Source organism: Fringilla coelebs (genome assembly GCF_963513975.1).
Source record: "Fringilla coelebs genome assembly, chromosome: 3".
NCBI lineage: Eukaryota > Metazoa > Chordata > Aves > Passeriformes > Fringillidae > Fringilla > Fringilla coelebs.
The window spans coordinates 6921864-6939936 of record NC_140030.1 but is presented as its reverse complement, the minus strand read 5'-3'; the positions used below and the strand labels follow the sequence as shown (position 1 = coordinate 6939936).

Genomic DNA, 18073 nt, shown 5'->3' with positions numbered 1-18073 from the left:
TTAATTTCAAAATTACAATAATTCAGAGGGAGGGGGTTTACATTTCCCATTTCAAGGGAAGCTCCTGCCTTCCTTAGCTGACACCTGTCTTTTCAAACCAAGACACCATCCCTGGAAACACATCCACCACAACCTGCCTTTATGTGCACAGTTGAGAGATGTCTAATAATTTAATTTTGATTCATTACTGCATTGTGGTCCTCTAAACTCCCAGTAAAATTGGGTCTGTTCAAGCTTGGAAAGGTTTTCTGGCTGAAATCTACAGTTTGCCTACTACATGAGGTTGAGATTGTGCACTCTTATTTTCTTCTGAACACTTTATGACACCATAATCCTTGTTTCTTACTCCAGATTGTAAACTTGTAATGACTACTCTCAAGCAGAAATCTACAGGTAAGTTTTTCTTTCTTGCTCCCACAGAAATTGAGGAAAGGGTCCCAGATATTTCACAGCAATGTTTTCTCCTTATACCCCAAATCAATTTTAAAATTAGTTAACGAGCAATTTTTTGTATCTATTATACCATCCATTCAATCTTCTTGAGATTTTTGAAATCCTGAAATAACTAAAGTATTTCTAAGATTACTGTTCACAAGTCATTGCAGGGAATCCTAACAGAAAGAGATATTTGTCTATACCTTTGTGATTCGCTTTTAACCGCTTTGCAAGACATAATTTAGTGTTTTTCTTAATTAACAATTTGCCAGCAGAATTAGTGCATGCCTAATTCATGCTAAAGTTCAAGATGATCAGTACATATGAGTGATTTTTTTTCTGAGAAAAGTTCACAGCCAGAAACTGCCTCAAGAATGTTAATTTAATCAGGTCACACTGACATTTCCCCTAAAGAGAAATCAGATAATAATAGGAAGAGTCACATCACCTCACATTTCTGATGAAAACAAGTACCAACAGCACAAAATGTTCAGCTGCTGTAGCCATTGTACATGCAAAGGTGAAACTGTGCATTTACTTGCCAAGACAAAAAGATGTTTCCATTATTTTGCCTAGAGAATTCTTTCAACCTTTTTCTAGCTGTGATTACATCTTAGAATGCAACAGGCAGCTTCAATGACAGAGTATTGTAAAAAATCCCAAAAAGCACAGAATGATCTAGAGAACTGACTAAGAAAAGAGGGTTTTCTGAGAGTACATTTAGTCACAGAGGTAAATCAGCAGAACTGTATTTTATTATTAACAAAAAGAGACAAATGTGTCAGGCAAAGAGGAAGGGGGAGGTTTGTGAATTAATTCTAATGTGTGTCTTGGGCATTTTTTTAGATTAGACACACTTTGGCTAAATTTCAGTTAAACCTCCAGTCAGACAGGTACCAAACTGGTATCAGTTACTCCATGTGGGAAGAACCTGGAACAAATACAGGGGTTGGGGAAGAAAATGGAGTGAGAGAGGATGACTGACCTTCTAAAACATCTGCTCATGCTTGCCCAGAACACAGGAAGCAGAACTGGAGACAGCATTTGTTATTTGAGTTGTATTTACAGTCTGTGGTACAACTGTGCACGAGCCAAGTTCTGGTAGAAAGTAAATCTGGAAATGAAAGATTTGACAGGGGGAATGCTGGCTCACTGTTCCCATAAAGTGCTTAGCCAAATGTTCATGAATTTGAAAGAACCCCAACTTTTTCCATAAAACATGGGCGCAATGAAATTGAGAATAGAATTCCAGTTTTATCCACTTGTTGTTCTGTCATTTTTAGAAGTTTTATTCAGCACACAGAAAGATACAGAAAGGTACAGATAGATGCAGAAAGACTCATCCTGGACAGCACTCACACCAAAAATTAACAAATCCACATGTACTGGCCATGTAGTTTCTTGTGCAGATGATCCGGGAGTTCCTTTCTCTTCCCCCTCCCTGTCCATCTCCGACCCCACCCATGGCCCCAGCAGATCCTCACAGTGCTCACCCCTGCAGTGATGCTCTGGAGAATTTCCTGCCTCACCCCTCCAGGAGGAAAAGACAGACATGGATTTTTTTTCCAGGGCAATTTCACTTTTCTTATAGAATGCTGCACAGTCAGTCTCAAAGCTGAGGGAGGGGCAGAAGTTGAGGAAAGCCTTCAGCTTCAAATGCCTCCATTTGCAAATTGCTCCATTTCCTCAAAATTTCCTTGTGGGAAAAGGCAATAACCTGTTTGACAGTCCCAGGGAGAGGATGGCAAGGTGCAGGTTGAAGGCCGTGTGAATTTTTTGCCTGTGTGACTAAAGGTCTTCACCTCATCACCTTTGCTCTTAATAGTTAGGTCAATATTTACAGAAAATACAAAGGCAAATGCATATATCTGAAATTTCTGAAAGTTCCCAGTAAAACATGGCTGAATTTACAACACTTTTCCTACCAATAGCATCACGGAATCATAGAAAGGGCTGGTTCTTGCTGGCATTACTCCTGATACATATTGGGTAGTATATTTAGATATATTTGGGTGCTTGGCAGTGAGCATGGATTATTTCCCTGCACACAGAGAGACAGAAAGTGATTATAAGTTAGTGAAAATAGGCTGTATTTAACAATCTCATGCATGCTTTCTGCTACACTACCCCTGTGAGGAGTTGGGCTCAGGGAGATGGAGAATTTTTTACAGACTCCCTGTATTTTTCTTACAGACTTCTGTAAGAACCCTTGTAAGATCTGAGGCTATTTAGATCTCTAATTCATCTTCAAAATTGTTAATATCTGACAAAAATATTTAATTATAACACAGTCTCAGGCGTGAAAAACCTGTTATTTGCTTTTGGATTAGGTCAATAAAGAGAACAAGTTTGTGGGTATTATTCCTTCAAATATGTAATTTTGTGTTTTAAAAGCCACTGCCTTTTGGATTTGCTTTGTGCAGCTGGCTCTGGTTAATAAATGAGGTTCTTCACAGGATGGAGATCTCAGAGCTCACACTGCAAATTCCTCACAGGCCTGTGCTCACACTGATGAGAGGGTGAAAATCTATGACATTAAAATGACAGATTCCATTAGATTTGCACCTTCAGAGTCTGTCTTGTCAGGAGAAAGAAAGTGTGAATGTGCTGAGCAAGATGACTTTGACTTTTAAAAAATGCTTTTATCCAGGTCACGCAAGGAGCCCAAAGTTTTACCTGGGTGCTGCTCCCTGCCCACTCAGCCTGCCTGGGGATGCTCAGCCTGTCCTGGGCTCCTCTTTGGCTTCACATGGACTGCACAAGGCTGAAGAGCACACAGTGTTCTCCATGTGACAGAGTCAGGCCACCTATTTCCAAAGGTGCTCAGCTCACACTGAGCAATACAAAATGTGTTCCAGGGCTGGTTTTCAGTTCTGCACTGAGCACATTGAGTAAACAAGCTGAGAACTGAGAAGAACCTAAGGCCACAGCACATCTGAAAATCTACCACAGAGTTCCTGACAGAAAGCAGCAAACAAAAGGGTAAGAACAGCCAGTGCTGGGTCCACACTGCAGCCAGGAAATATTGAACAAGGACTCAAAAACAGATTTTCATCTCAAATTCAGCACTGTCAAAAGATACAAAAAAAAAAATTTGTTTTCACTGACTCTTCATCATGTGATTGTTTCCAATTCTTTTGGTAGACCATTTTGAAGGGGGCAAAGGATCCTTCTGCTCCTCCCAGAAAATTCCTTTTTTGCTGATAATAAAAGAGCAAATCTCTAAAACATTCAGGTTTTTAACCAAAAGTTATGACTTCTTTGTAAACAAAAGGACTTTATTTTATTCTATTCCATATTGTTTTCATATTTCCATATTTTCCACATAATTTCCACCTCTAAAATCCTTCAGTCTGCCTTTAGGGAAAAACTTTTTGCCTTTACTTCAGCTTCTCTGAGGAGTTACTGCCTGTATCTTTGAAGAGACACACAAAAAAAAATTAATTTGTTTTTCCTCATCTTCCTTAGATGAGTGCAGGAAACAAACAATTGCATTGCTCTGGGGCCCCAGCCATACAAGCTCTAACAGATACCATCTTTGCTGCTGGCCACAAATTGGGAAATTTTAATCCTATCAAAGGCATTTTGCTTAATTGATTCAGTGATTTATTTTAAATGGCTCTACATATCCAAAGCCGTATGAAGAAAAATTAGCAAAAATAAAATATTCCAGGCACAGCCTCCATTGAAACTGCATGAAGAGATCTATTTTTTACTGCACAGAGGTTGTGCAGTGTATTTTGATACATGTGCATGCCTACACACACCTTTAAGTCTAGTGACAAAGCCAAAGAATAAATCTACCCTTTTCTACCTTTACAACTACTTACTAAAAAAAAAAAAATCAAGTTAATACACCGAGAAACATGTTGTTAGAGAAAGCAAAATCATCAGCTTCATCCAAAAGCTACTACAGAGATGTGCAACCTGAAACAGACTGACCCTCCCCAGGATATTTCAGAACAAATCTTCTTCAAAACTTAGAATTGGTGTCTTTCAGTCACCTTTCATCAGAAGCAACACAACCATAATGACGCAAAATTATTAACTAACAATAATTCTGCAAGAAGAGAAGGTTGTGTGGAGACCTCTTTTTCAGGAACTGCAGTGGCAGGACAAGGAGTAATGGGTACAAACTGAAAGAGGGAAAATTTAAATTGGGGAAGAAATTATTTATTGCGAGGGTGCTGAGATACAGAAAGTGGTTATCCAGAGAAGCTGTGGCTGCCCCATCCCTGGAAATGTTCCAGGCCAGGTTGGATAGGGCTTGGAGCAACCTGGGATCATGGAAGGCATCCCTGCCCATGGCAGGGGGTTGGAATTAAATGATCTTTAAGGTCCTTTCTGATCCAAACCATTTTGTGATTCTAATTTAAGATTTTCACCAGCAATACAGGAAGCATTCCTTCAGAAAAAAGGAAGCACATATTCATGAGGAGCATCACATTTTGCATGTTAATTCCTCATAAACACCCCACAGTGAAGCATCCTCCACAGGGGCTGCTTTCTGCTGCAGCCAAACAACTGCAGCACTCCAGATCACCTGGAAGAGCTCCTTTTTCCTTGCAGGTTTTCACACACATTCATTACAGGAAGAAGACCCAAATTCCTATTACTTTAACACAGCTTGTAACCTGATGGGTGCATTTGTGTACTAAATGAATTGTTCTGTCTGCTACCAAAAATGGAAATCAATACAAATTCAATACGACAACTCCTCTTCTGAAAGGGAAAAGACAGGTCAATCTATCAAAAGAAACTTGAAAGGTGGTTTGATCACATAAGAGAAGAGAAGCCTTTGGTTAATCTCAGCAGTTACTTCTGGTTTAGAATATAAAAGCTTAAAAAAAGTATTAGTAAGCCTTTTCCCCAAAGCAGACATTTTCAAGACACTTGGAGCTTGTCAGTTCATTTTAAAGGAAATTTTAGTGCTAATCAGCACACTTCAAAGTCAGCCTTCAAGTCTTGTCTTCAATAGATCTTTTGACAGAGCCTGACACACATTACACTCCAGGAGCTTTACAGCTTTTTGATAAAGAAGTCAAAATCCCCTGTTCCAGTGCCCCATCCTTGCTCTGCACTTGAGGCACAGCAGATAACCAGGGGGTTTCTGCTGCACCTCTCCAGCTGCACAGATGAATCCCCCAGGCTCTCTGCAATGAGCAGGGATTAAGATAACATTTTGTAATAATGCAGGAGAAATCCAGGCTGTCCCAGGGCTGCCAACCCAACCATCTCAGCAATGTGGGAGATTTTCAGCTGCAGCACAACAGAAACAAGGATTGCACGACTGTCATTACCCAGGAAAAAATGGATAATTTACTGTGGGGACAGCAGAAAGGCACAGAGCAGGGTGAGGGGTCTGATGGGATTTAAACAGGCCAGGGGTACCCCAGCCCAGTTTTGCTCCTTTGTAACATAAAAAGTCAGGATGAAATATTGACATCAGTGGGGCATTTCTGGGAGATAAACAATCTGAGAGCAAGGATGCGGACCAGGGTGCTGCTAATGGGCAGCAGGGTGTATTAAAAGGGTTGTCATTGGTGCAGGCATACTGAAAGAAGTGCCCCAGCTTCCTTTTCCAGAGAGCTCTGCCTGCAGATGGCCACTGTAACCCCAGAAATTCCCATTTGGCTGCTGCTATCAATACTGCAGTGGGAAGCACAGCCTGGGACAAGGATCAAGTGTTGAGGTCACCAGGGACCATTTCACAGGCCGGGGATCTGCCTCACACCACTGCACAGAGCCCAGGAACTGGTGTGTACTGAAAGCTTGTTTAGCAACACCAGGGTAAGGAAACCTCACTGCTTCTCAAAACATTCCCTCCTCTATTAACTTACCCTTCCTAAATAAGGATATTTAAAACCAAACTCAAGCTAAATATAGCTCCATCTTCCAACAGCCCTGTAATTGCAATAGTCTGCCTGTTCCCTGCCCAGAGGTGCTGCAGCATGAATAGGAATTACATGATAAAACTCAGCTTGCACTGCCCAAGGCTTGGAATGATCTTGCTAATCAATCCATTGTTCAACACTTAATCCTCAAACAGCCCAAAGAGATGATTTATTACTGGTCTCAACCTGAAACAAAAGTACCCAAAGGGTACACATACATCTTACATGTGGGTTCAAGAGCTATAATTAAAGATTGATGCTTAAGTAAGCAAGAGAGCACATGGTTTTTAAAGTTTTGCACTGCTGAGCAAATAAAAGTGCCATTCCACTGACTGGCTGCAGTTAAGTAAATAAATAGACCTCAGATTATGTTTTCCCAGTTGTGAAAAAGAACAGCCTTAGCACATGGCTGCAGTAATTAGTGACAGATGAACTATTTTTGTCAGATCAGAAGGGACAGGCACCTTTTCCCAAAGCCTGAAGCAGCCCCAGGGTGTCACTGGAGCCAGGCTGGGTTTTGGGTACAAGGGGAACTGAGGGGCCTGAAGGAACACCCAGTGTCCAACCACATCTGATCTGAAAGCCAGATGGCATGTAAACATGTTCACAAGCTATACACCATTGCAAAGGTCTCTCTGCTGTATCCAGGTGGAATTTACTGAAGAGAAACATCTCCAATCAAAGTGTTCAGGGATAAACCATGGAAAGATTTCATTACATTAAAATCTAATGGGAAGTTAAAATTCTAAACAACTCCAGTGACATTTTACAGACTCACAGAATGGGTCAAGTTGGATGGGACCACATTGGAGTCATCTGGCCCAAAATCCCTGCTCAAGCATCATCCCAGAGGACATTGCACAGGATTGTGTCCAGATGGTCCTGGAATATCCCCAGTGAGGGAGACTCCACACACTCTCTGAAGAATCTGTTCATTGCTCCCTCACTGCACAGCAAAGTTCTTCCTCAAGTTCAGCTGGAACTTGTCATGCACCAGGATCAGTTTGATATTGATTGTGCCCCCCTTGAGACAATGAAAACAAAAATAATTTACTTCATAATGCAGAATATGTTAGAAACTGTAAATTACATAATCATCATTGCCTTGCCTGCAGGATACAAATGGGACATCTGACCTGGGGGGCAGGGAAGGGCAATACTGCTGAATTTAGCATTTTGACCCTGGCATTCAGAGATTTCTGTGCCAAAAATACATTCCCATCACGCTGTTGGCTTAAACAAAACCACTGAAATGAGCCAGAGAAGGAGGCAGTGCTACCAAGGGGCCCTTTCCTGGAACCACATCCACCAGGGATGTTAGGAGCATCCTCCCTGTGGGGCAGGAGGTGAAGTAGTGCTGCATGTCCCAAACTGTGCTTTCCCCCTGAAATGAGACTTAGCTTTGGAAGGATGTGGCCCTGCAGACCCTGTTTGTGTGGCCCCATGCTCACAGTGAGCTATGGAAAGAAATGGGATGTGCAGTGAATTGGGATGCCCTGGCAGGGAGGGCACGGGGGGATTTCAGGGCTCACCACTTTGGCAGCCAGGGTGGAACAGCTCCAACCAAACTCCTGCACATCAAGGAGTCCCACACAACACTGACATTATTAAGCTGTTGCTACACAGGTAATTTGTGAAATTGGCCGAATTCAAGCTCTGGTGGCTCCCTCTCCTCAGCTGCAATTAAAGCTGGGCTGTCAGCCCTGGCATTCAGAGAAATACCAGTTTACAGCCCACAAAGGACAGCTACAGCTTTCACCCCTCAAATATATTTATTCATTAAATGCTCCTGCACAGTTTAAGTTTGGGGTATTGGGAATAGAAGTTCAGTGCTCCTCCTCATCCTGGACCATGAACTGGTTCTCTGTAAAACTCCCCCACCTGTGTTATTTATAAATACCTAAATGACCATAAAGCACAGGGGAAAATACTGATATGTGCCAGGTGCTGAAAATAAGCACCATGCTTCAAACACCCTTAGATAAACAGCAGATGAAAGAGATGCCTTTCATGGTGCTTTTGCTGGACCAGACTCCTACTGAATTTCCAGGTTTCTGGAAGGGGTCTGTATAATAAAGGAAGCCTTACCCAAGACCATCTATAAATTCCATTATTTAACAGACTGGTTTAACATGAACACATGTGAGAGGAGGGCAGGTGCTGGGCTAAGTTAGCTTAAAATTTTCAGGTGCTAGGAAAAAAATCCAATAATTTCATTAATAAAATGACACCAAGAAGCAGACCTTGGGGTAATGGTCTTTTAAATTTGATCCAGCAGAAAAACAGACCCAATTTTACCTCTATTTGAATAAAGCTCTCCAATGTGCAGATGGGCTGAGTGAAAGGAGGAGGGATGGACTCCTGTAACAAGATCAGTCTACAAGGAGAGAGGAGAGGAGAGAGGAGAGAGGAGAAGCAGCAGACTCCTGAGGACAAGAAATGCCCCATGGCCCAGGCACAGCTCTGCCCTCCAGACCCTCCTCAGCTTCTCCCACCAGAACCTCTGGCTGTGGGTTTTCCATGCCAGGGCATTTTTCTCCCTCTTCAATAGAGGCTAGTTGATGACATTAAACTGTGTTATTTTGCTTAAACCGTCTATATTTCAACTGTATGTGAAGTCACATGGGTTTAAGTGATTTCTGACTACAGGGCATTTATCTACATTTTTGGTAGAGAAAGATAGGTACCACTTGTTAGAAACAATGACAAAATTTCAACTTTATTTTCAAGTGAAGCCATCAATTTATCCTGACAGGAGTCAATAATACTTCTATCAAGGCCTTCATTGGAAAGGGTTTCTCAGAACAAGGACAGATTTTCTAATTAAACCAGACACCCCATCTCACATGCAGAAATAATCTCCTTTGTTAGGACATTGCACAGGAGATCTCCATCCCTTTGATTGAGCTCTGCTTGCTTTCCCACCTCTAAAGGGGGAAACTGATCATTTGCAGAGTCCTTTCTTGTTCATCTGTCGTTGTCTTGCAATACAGGAAAAAGAATGAAAATTCTGTCCTGACAGATCAGAAAAGGGCTTTGTACAATTCCTCTGACACACAAGTACAAGTACTGAGATGGAGACAACAAATACAGGGAGGGAGAGAACAATGTTTCTGCAATGCAGGAACAGAGTTGTCCATCAGTCTGGGAGGACAAGTGGAAAAGATTAATACAGTAGCAACAAATTGAATCAGCTTTGCGCAAAAGACAACCAACATCAGCTAGATAATGCTCAACATTTGTACATCACATGAAAAATTAAATAATTTTAGAACAGTTCCACATACTGTACAGCTCCTTATTGCACTGCCAAACAAAAAAAAAAAAAAAAAAGGAAGAAGAAAATAAGAAAAGAAGAAAAGAAGAAAGAATTAAAGCACTGAAATGGCAAACGAGGACAAACTCTCCTCACAGCAGTTTTCAGGAAGGTGAGAAACAAGCTTTGTGTTTCAGATATTTTCTCCAAGGGCTGCAGGAACACTGATGGTTTCCTGCTCCTGACAACAGGTTCAGGGCCTTTTCTCTTCTGGTTTTCATGATGCTTCCTGTGGCTGTGCTCCCAGACAGGGCTGTCCATGCTCTGAGCTGGTCAGGCTCTTCAGCTCCCCTCAAACCAGCATCTCTCTGCACGAAGTGCTCCTTTTCTTCTCGCTGCTCAAATCCACTGAAGACAACAGCCCACTGCTAGGACTAGGAGGGAAAACAATCAGGTCAGATTACAAGTATCATCTGTGGAGGTGGAGGGTCCATTTCAAACAGGAGGTGCCTCAGCATCCTGTGAGAAACAGCACAAGATGATCACCTTAAAATGTGACCCACCAGAAAGGCTCCTGCAGGTCTGGGGAAACTCAGAGACTTCACTGAAGGCAGGGTCTGCATCACCCTTCCAGCGTTTGACAGTGAGCACTGAACCCCCAGATGCACTGTCCCACTTTGGGCCCCTCAGCTCAGGAAGGGCATTGAGGGGCTGGAGCGTGTCCAGGGAAGGGAATGGAGATGGGGAAGGCTCTGGAGCACAGGTCTGAGGAGGAACAGCTGGGGGAGCTGGAAAGGGGCTCAGCCTGGAGAAAAGGAGGCTCAGGGAGAATATTCCAACTCTGCACAGCTCCATGACAGGAGGGGACAGCCAGGTGGGCTTGGGCTCTTTTCTCATGTAACAAGCAACAGGACAAAAGGAAATGGCCTCAGCTTGTGCCAGGGGGATTTGGATTGGATATTAGGAACAATTCCCTCACCAAAAGAGTTGTCATCCATGGGAACAGGCTGCCCAGGACAGTGGTGGAGTCACCATGAAGTCCCTGGAGGTATTTAAAAGTCACATAGATGTGACCCTTGGGGACATGGTTTAGCGGTGGGTTTGGCAGTGCTGGGTTCACAGTTGGACTTGGCCTCAGAGGACTTTTCCAACCTAAACAATCCCATGATTCTGAAGCTCTTTGAAACAAGACTTTTTTTTTTATTTTATTTTGAAAGAATCATCTCAGGTGTGACAAACTTCTCCAGCTGTAATGAGTCAAACTCCATGTTTACACCCAAGTTTACAAAAGTGGATGACACACCTTTCCCCTCTGTTACGCCACAGTAAACACCTACACGTGGTTTCTTCCACCCAGGTGAGTGACAACATCAACCCAAATTCCCAGGCACACACAGCCATAGTTTCCACATCAAGTTTTGCCCTGTGAGATCACTCAATATTTTTATCAAATGTTGCTGAGTCATGGGATTAGTGACATTTCCATCTGTTATTTCCAGACTATTATATTGATGGTGTCTTGAGAGAATTTTAACTTCCAAACTTTCAATACTGACTTAATTATTATTAAGATAAAGCCTGACAAGATGTGAAACATCTTTATTGGATCTTCCTGGATCTATAAAATAATTGTAATCTTAAAGTTGCACAGTCTCTCCTGCTCCAAATGACCCATTTCAGAGAGGAGGAATAGTTGCCTTAACCCCTCTATTTTCCCCTCATAAGCCACATACATTTGAACACAGAGTCACTGGAAGACCCTCTGCAGCTTTCAGTACAAGGATCATAACTGAGGAATAGACTGGGAAAAAGGCAAAGAAATTATTTTTCCCATGTCCAGACTGGACTGACACAGTTTCTTTTGGCAGACAGAAAAAACACTGCAGGTAATTCTTGAGACACCTAAAGGGCATTCCCTGTTATAAATACTGTGTGAAACCACTAAGCCTTGGTACCAAGAGAAATCTAAGGACAACAGACAAAAGTTTTCCTATAGAGGTAGGAAACACCAGCTCAGTGATGTCAACACTTCAGTTCTGCCAAAGTTTTGTAGGAAGCTGCTAAAACACAGTTTGTTCCCTTAAGGTTGAATTGCTTTAATGAGTTGTTCTGATATCGGAAAGAACCTCAAACTCTCATGAGTGCACATCAATTAGCACCAAAGACACTGGCTGGGCTCTGAGTGGTTCCCATCCCTCAGATGAAAGCAGAACAATCCTCTGATATCCTAAAGCAGCCCTGCTGGCATACAGATCCATATTTTTGTGAAGGCAGCAAACAGGTCATTATATTGGGATTTCTAATTCCTAATTCCATTCCTTCCTTATTTAGTGACCTTAAAGTAAATCTAATATGAGGAAAAAAGTTACTGGGAGTGTCTACCAAAAGGGCTTTGACATCAGCAGGTGAAGAGATTGGTTAAAAAATACCACCTTTAACTTGTAACCACAGCAGTAGGTTATGCAAGAGTCACAAAAATCTATCAATTGCCACTTCTGATATTTAGGAGCTTAATATCCTGAGCAGACTTTTGAGACACCTGCATGTCCTTCAGCAAGAATTTACATTTGAAAAATGTTACATGGTGTAAGATGTAGTGGATGGTTCCATTCTTTCAACATACAAATCAGGTTTGTAAATTGGTAAATTAGCCATTAACAGGAAAATAAATAAACTTTACCTTTTCTAGACCCCACTTCCGCCTTGATGAAAAGCAGTTCATCCTTAAAGCTTCTCTTGTCTGCAGATTTAAATGAATAATATTAAAGAGACCAGTTTCTCAAGGTGTAGAAAATATTCATATAATCCAGAATAAGTACCTTTCTGTCCAGAAGTGTCCCAAACAACAGGATGAAGAATCCCTAAGAAATTGCAAAACCAGTTAACAAAACCAGCATAACCACATGATATTTCTTAAGTGTTTCTAGATGTCTTTTCAATAAGGAGATCTCATCACCTGTGAGTCAGGCAACAGCAAAACACAAAATGGGTTTCTCCACCCAGGGCACGCAGGCTCTCTGGGAGCAGCAGGAATGGATATAACCTGTGTTAATCCTGACTGGACCTGGACTGATGGGTCACAAACCGGGACTTTCTCAGCCCACTCAGTGCAGCCTGATCCCAGAAGGGCTAAGGCAGACTGGGTGTGCAGCAGTGCATCAGGTAACACCGGGTGTTTATGCTGATGAGTTAATCAAAACCATGGAATCAGCTATGGAATGGAATGGACTGGGTTGGAATTGACCTTAAAGGACATCCAGTTCCAGCCCCCTGCCATGGGCAGGGACACATTCCACTACACCAGGTTGCTCAGAGCCCCATCCAGCCTGGTCTTGAACATTCCCTAGGATGGGGCAGCCACAGCTTCCCTGGGAAACCTGGACCAGTGTCATCTTCACTGGAAGGGAGAATTTTCTGTGTAATTGTTAATTGATAAGGATCAGACATCTTTGCAGTTATGGACATTTACTGGTGTATTTTACATCTAACAGAAGTTAATCATGGGGTGATTTCTTCATCCCACTTCAAACCAGACCAGTTTGTCCCATGACCCATCTGCACCTAAGACACCAGCCCGGGATGCCTCGTGCGTGTGCCACGGGAAAGCACGAGTGGAAGGGAGAGCTGAGATCCTACTTTTCACACACACCTGCTGCCAGCCCCTCTTTGATCTGATACCTTTATGCCAGGCTCAAGGTCTGAGCACACACACTGCTCCCAGTGTCCCAGAGCTCACCTGGAAGGCGTTCAGCAGCGCAAACACGATGTGGAAGGCCAGAGAGCGGCTGTCGATGATTGTGGCTAACCCAAAGCCCCAGGTGAGGCCCAGCAGAGGTGTCAGAAGGGCAACGTTTTTGCTGACTCGGATCATGCTGCTCAAATCTTGTGACTTGCAGCCTTCTCCTATGGAGGATCTCCCAGTCTTCACCACAACCACGACCACCACAATGAGATTCATCACAATGATGCTCAGGGCAGGTACAACAAAAGCCAAAAGGGCTTTTGTCTCATACCAATTGAGCCAGCAAGCTCCACTCCTTAAATACCCATTTTTTGGTTCAGTAATAGCAACAGTGAGGATAGATATGACCAAGGGACATCCATATCCAATAGAGAATGCTGCAGCTAAGAATACAGATCTTGTTATCTTAAAAAAAATTAATAATAATCCATAGAGAATTAAGAGGCCCAGGGTAAACATCCAAAAAAAAAGGGCAAGATAGAAAAAGTGAAGGAAAAAAGTGGCTGCCACACACAGCTGGTAGTTTAGGGCTGCATTGTGCACAATGGCTGCCAGGATGAACAGGACATCTGCGACAAGAAGCGAGGCGGCGATGTTGACCAAGCAGAAGTGGCGCATGTAGGTGATCTCAGTTTTGGTGACGTGCTGCCAGACCACGGCCTCGACGGCGAGGCAGAGGACCAGGCTGAGGATGGACAGGCCCAGGCCCACCCGTGTGATGTAGTCCAGCAGGGAGCTCCGAGGCACGGCCGGGGCCATCAGGATGGAGAAGGCTCCGTAGGTGCGGCGCCGGTGGGCGCAGACGCAAACCACGGCGCTGACGTTGTGAGCGCGCACCGCGCACGCCCCGGGGTCCCAGCGCCGCTCGGCCGAGTGCCACCCCACGCACTGAGCCCCCGCCTGCTCCAGCTTGTTCAGCTTCTCAAAGGTGAGCAAAATGTTCTGGAGCTCCTCTGGCAGCGACACCGACAGCACCATCCCGTTCACAAGGGCGGGGTCCAGCCGGTCGGTCTCCAGGATGGCTCCGAGCGTTGGAAACGCAACGCTGATGGCTTTGGAAGCCCTGGGTAACCTCAGCAGCTCTTCCTCTGGAATCACCACGTGCCCAGTAATATTGCCTGTGCTGTTGAACTCCATGGAAAAGTCAAAGCTCTTTCCTGAAGTGTTGCTGTGTATGCTGTAGCCCTTGGTAGCAATGAAGGGCTCCTGGATACTTTCTGACCCATTTCTTAGAAGAAGTTTCCCAGCAAATAAATTCACAGAGTCCAATAATATTGAACCAGCATTTCTGTCCTTTACAAAAGCCCAGTTGGAAATGATGGAGCTGTTCAGAATGTGGTTTGCTATCCTGCTGTAGCTCTGAAACAAACAAGCAAAATAGAATTTATTTGTTTTATGCTAGAAGAAACCCAACATTCTCCTGGCAGTGCCTCCAAAAAGGCTCATTTAATTCATGAATGATTTCTATAAAAGGAATAATCCTTTTGACAATGAATATATTCCCAGGACCCATCCCAGTCAAACCCAAACATCTCATTACTGTTCTATCCTCTTCATATCCTCCAATAAAAACTGATTATAGAAGTAGATATAAAGCAAAAAGGACACCCTAGTTCTATTCCAGATGCTGACCCACAGCGCAGGTCTGATTTTTGCCACCCTCTCTGTATTTCTTCCCCTGCTCTCTGAGTTCATCAGGCAAAGATCTCAGCTGTTGAAGTACAAGGCTGCCTTCCCTACAGTGTCATACTTTAGAAAGTAATTCTTCCTTGTACTGTTAGCCCATGCCTTTAACAGCAGTTTCTGAAAACCTTTGCTTTTAAAGAAATTTAACTCCACAATCTATTTTCATTACACATGAATAAGTAAAAAAGTTTCTCTGTCAACAAAATATCCCACTCTGGAAACTCTTTCCAGGTGATCTCCATGTGACCTGCAGCCACCACTTCATTGGACAGTGGCCATAAGGACAAAATACTTGTGGATGCTCTGTAAAGCTCAGAAGCAGCTCCTAAAGCCAATAAAAGTAAATACCTGCATTTTTCCTCTAGTGACATTCTCTGATAGCATCAGGGAAATCTTCTTTAGCAATTCCACTATATCAGCAATGTTTCCTGGGATGGCTGGTGAAGACAGGATATCTGGGATGATGCAAGAAAAATCAGCTTGGCAGCTGTGATTCCCAGCACCAAAATGTTTTGCTCCATCTCCAGGCTTCCCAGGCCCTAGCTTTCCTCCTCCTACAAAAGGGAGGTGTTCTCCAGCACCACCATGTCCTCCAGAGCATGGGAGTTCACTCTGGGATATCCTCTGGAGGGAGGAAATAGATTTGAGACAATTAATGAAAAGAATGAAAATGAAGCCACAGCTACAACAAGGCAGGAGATGCAGGGCTGGGTGTGCAGAGAAGGTGCCAGCCAGATGGACTGAAACCCAGGACCAAGGCTCACCTGAGAAGAATATCATAGTTATACTACACACATGAAGGAAGAGGCAAGAACTAAGTGCAGTGTCTTATTCTTGAAGTGACTTGATTAAGGATCTTGCAGCAGAAGAGAATTTGTCATAAATCATCTGATTATTACACACCTTGATGTTGTCCCTTCCTCAGTTTCATCCTATTGTGTTCTTATCATGGTTCAGATCCATGTGAGGAACACCAGCCATGTGAACAAGGCAACTTCATTTCTAAATAATGTTTCCACACAAGAATCCCCCCAAATTTCCTTTCACCTGATGTAGAGATTGTGAAAGAACTACAGGAAAGTCTGATGAGGAGTGGCTGAGAGATCTGGGAATGTCCAGCCTGGAAAAAAGGAGGCTCAAGGGGTATCACTCTTTGCAACCACCTGAAATGTGGTAATGGTGAGGTGGGGGTCAGGCTCTACTCACAGGTAACAAGTGACAAGACAAGAGGCCATGGTCACCAGTCACATCAAGGGAGGTTTAGACATCAGAAAAAATTTCTGAAAGGGTGGTCAGGCATTGGAACAGACTGCACAGGAAAGTGGTGGAATCACAATTCCTGGACATGCTCAAAAAAGGCGTGGAGGTAGCACTTGAGGATGTGGTTCAGCAGTGAAATGGTGCTGCTGGGCTAATGGTTTCACTCAATGACCTTAGAGGCCTTTTCCAACCTAAACACGTCTTTAATTCTATGAAGTCAGAACCTGTTGTCAAAGTATTCTGTGTTTAGGATCCCATCTCCCTTTGCTCAAGACTGAAAGTGCATGGAAGGAGAGTCTGTCTTCCCAAGAAGTTACAAGCATAGGCCAAGGTGCAGAACAGCATCCTCACCTGAAAAAGGGACTGAACATCCAGGCTTGCACAAGCATCTGACAGCATCTTCCACGTTCTGTCCTTACAGACAAAGCTTGTCTCCCCATGGAAGGAGGGAGAGCAAGGCTGAATACAAATTGCTCCATTATCTTGGCAGGGAATGAGATTTATACAGGCATCTGGAAAATAAACCAAGCACACAGTGTTACAAGGTGAAAGAGAGCATACCATGGTCTGTGATGCATCAGGGGTGTGAAGTATTGCTAACTGATAACATCTCAGAAAGCATTAACCAGGGCACTGTACCTTGCTCATAACCAATCTTTGCTTCGTTACTGAGAACCTGAAAAATAAGAAGTGGAACATAGAGTGAATGTTCACATAAATAAGTAAAAGATGACTCCTTGGCACAAACCAGAAAGGGTTTCAAGAGGAAAATAGTCCAGAATGCAGAGCTTGTGGCCCTTTGCTCATACAGATCAACTGGGAACTCTCTGCTTAAAGTCTGCCTCTATATATGAAGACTTCAGTTGGACCCTGCTACTGAAGGGACACTCTGAGTCATGCACAGATCTCAGATGAGGAACTTGTTTATGATGAGGGTGGTGGGACACTGGAACAGGCTGTCCTGACAGACTGTGGCTGACCCATCCCTGGAAGTATCCAAAGTCACCTGATGGGGATTTGAGCAGTGTGATCTAGTGAAACTCACCCTGGGAGTGGTGTGTGGCATGGCCAGGAAGAAGTGTGCAGCCCAAAGGAGCAGGCAGTAGATCACCCTCACATCCATCACCACTCATTTGCTGATTTCCTCCTGGAATAAAGATGTTAAAGAAGTTTAGACACCTCTTTTGAACACAGTCTGATTACTTACTAGTAAAAAAGCAGCTAAACCTATGCCAGAGACTCCTTACTGGACTTGCAAGGAGATTATCAGGCATTCATAATTCATTTCCTTTACTGAGAATGACTTGAGAACTCTTTCTTAAAAAAAAAAAAAAAAAAAAAAGTCTGTTCAATGCTGTAAGCTGCAAGCTGGAGAGCTTATTAAAGCCACTCAGCCTGTGGGTCCCTTTTGAAGTGATTTAAGACAGTCTCACCTCCACTGGGTTCAATGCTTTGCTCTCCTTGGGCAGTTCCTGCCACATGAGTAGGAAATGTGGGGACTCAGGGCCCAGAAATCAAAATATGATAAACAAGGCCCAGAGTGAAGAGTCATTTCCTTTGCAGAAGGATTAGAAGGATTCAGACCTCTGTTCTCTCCATGAAGTTTCCCACAGTCCTGAATAAAAGCTAAACATCCTGGGATGCAATTTGTTACAGGCATATTTGTTAGAGAAAAATAATCCAGCAAAGGGAATGAAGGAAAAACATGATACATCAAATCTCATTATTAGATGCTGGAAACGTCCAAGACAAAAGCAACAGCTCCTGTGAGTTCAGAAGAATTGAGACTGATATTCTATC

General features: G+C 43.3%; 1 protein-coding gene across 1 annotated transcript; it reads right to left on the bottom strand.

Annotated features, from left to right (window-relative positions):
- Positions 1-12232: 12232 nt before the first annotated feature.
- ADGRF4 (adhesion G protein-coupled receptor F4) lies at positions 12233-17837 on the bottom strand (the record flags this gene model as incomplete). Its single annotated transcript, XM_084201955.1, has 7 exons — positions 17319-17837; positions 16913-16949; positions 16625-16785; positions 15362-15637; positions 13322-14686; positions 12405-12446; positions 12233-12325 (listed from the first exon to the last, which is right to left on the bottom strand). The coding sequence occupies exons 1-7, from the start codon at positions 17394-17396 to the stop codon at positions 12233-12235; spliced, it is 2052 nt and encodes a 683-aa protein (XP_084058081.1). The 5' UTR covers positions 17397-17837.
- Positions 17838-18073: the final 236 nt, after the last annotated feature.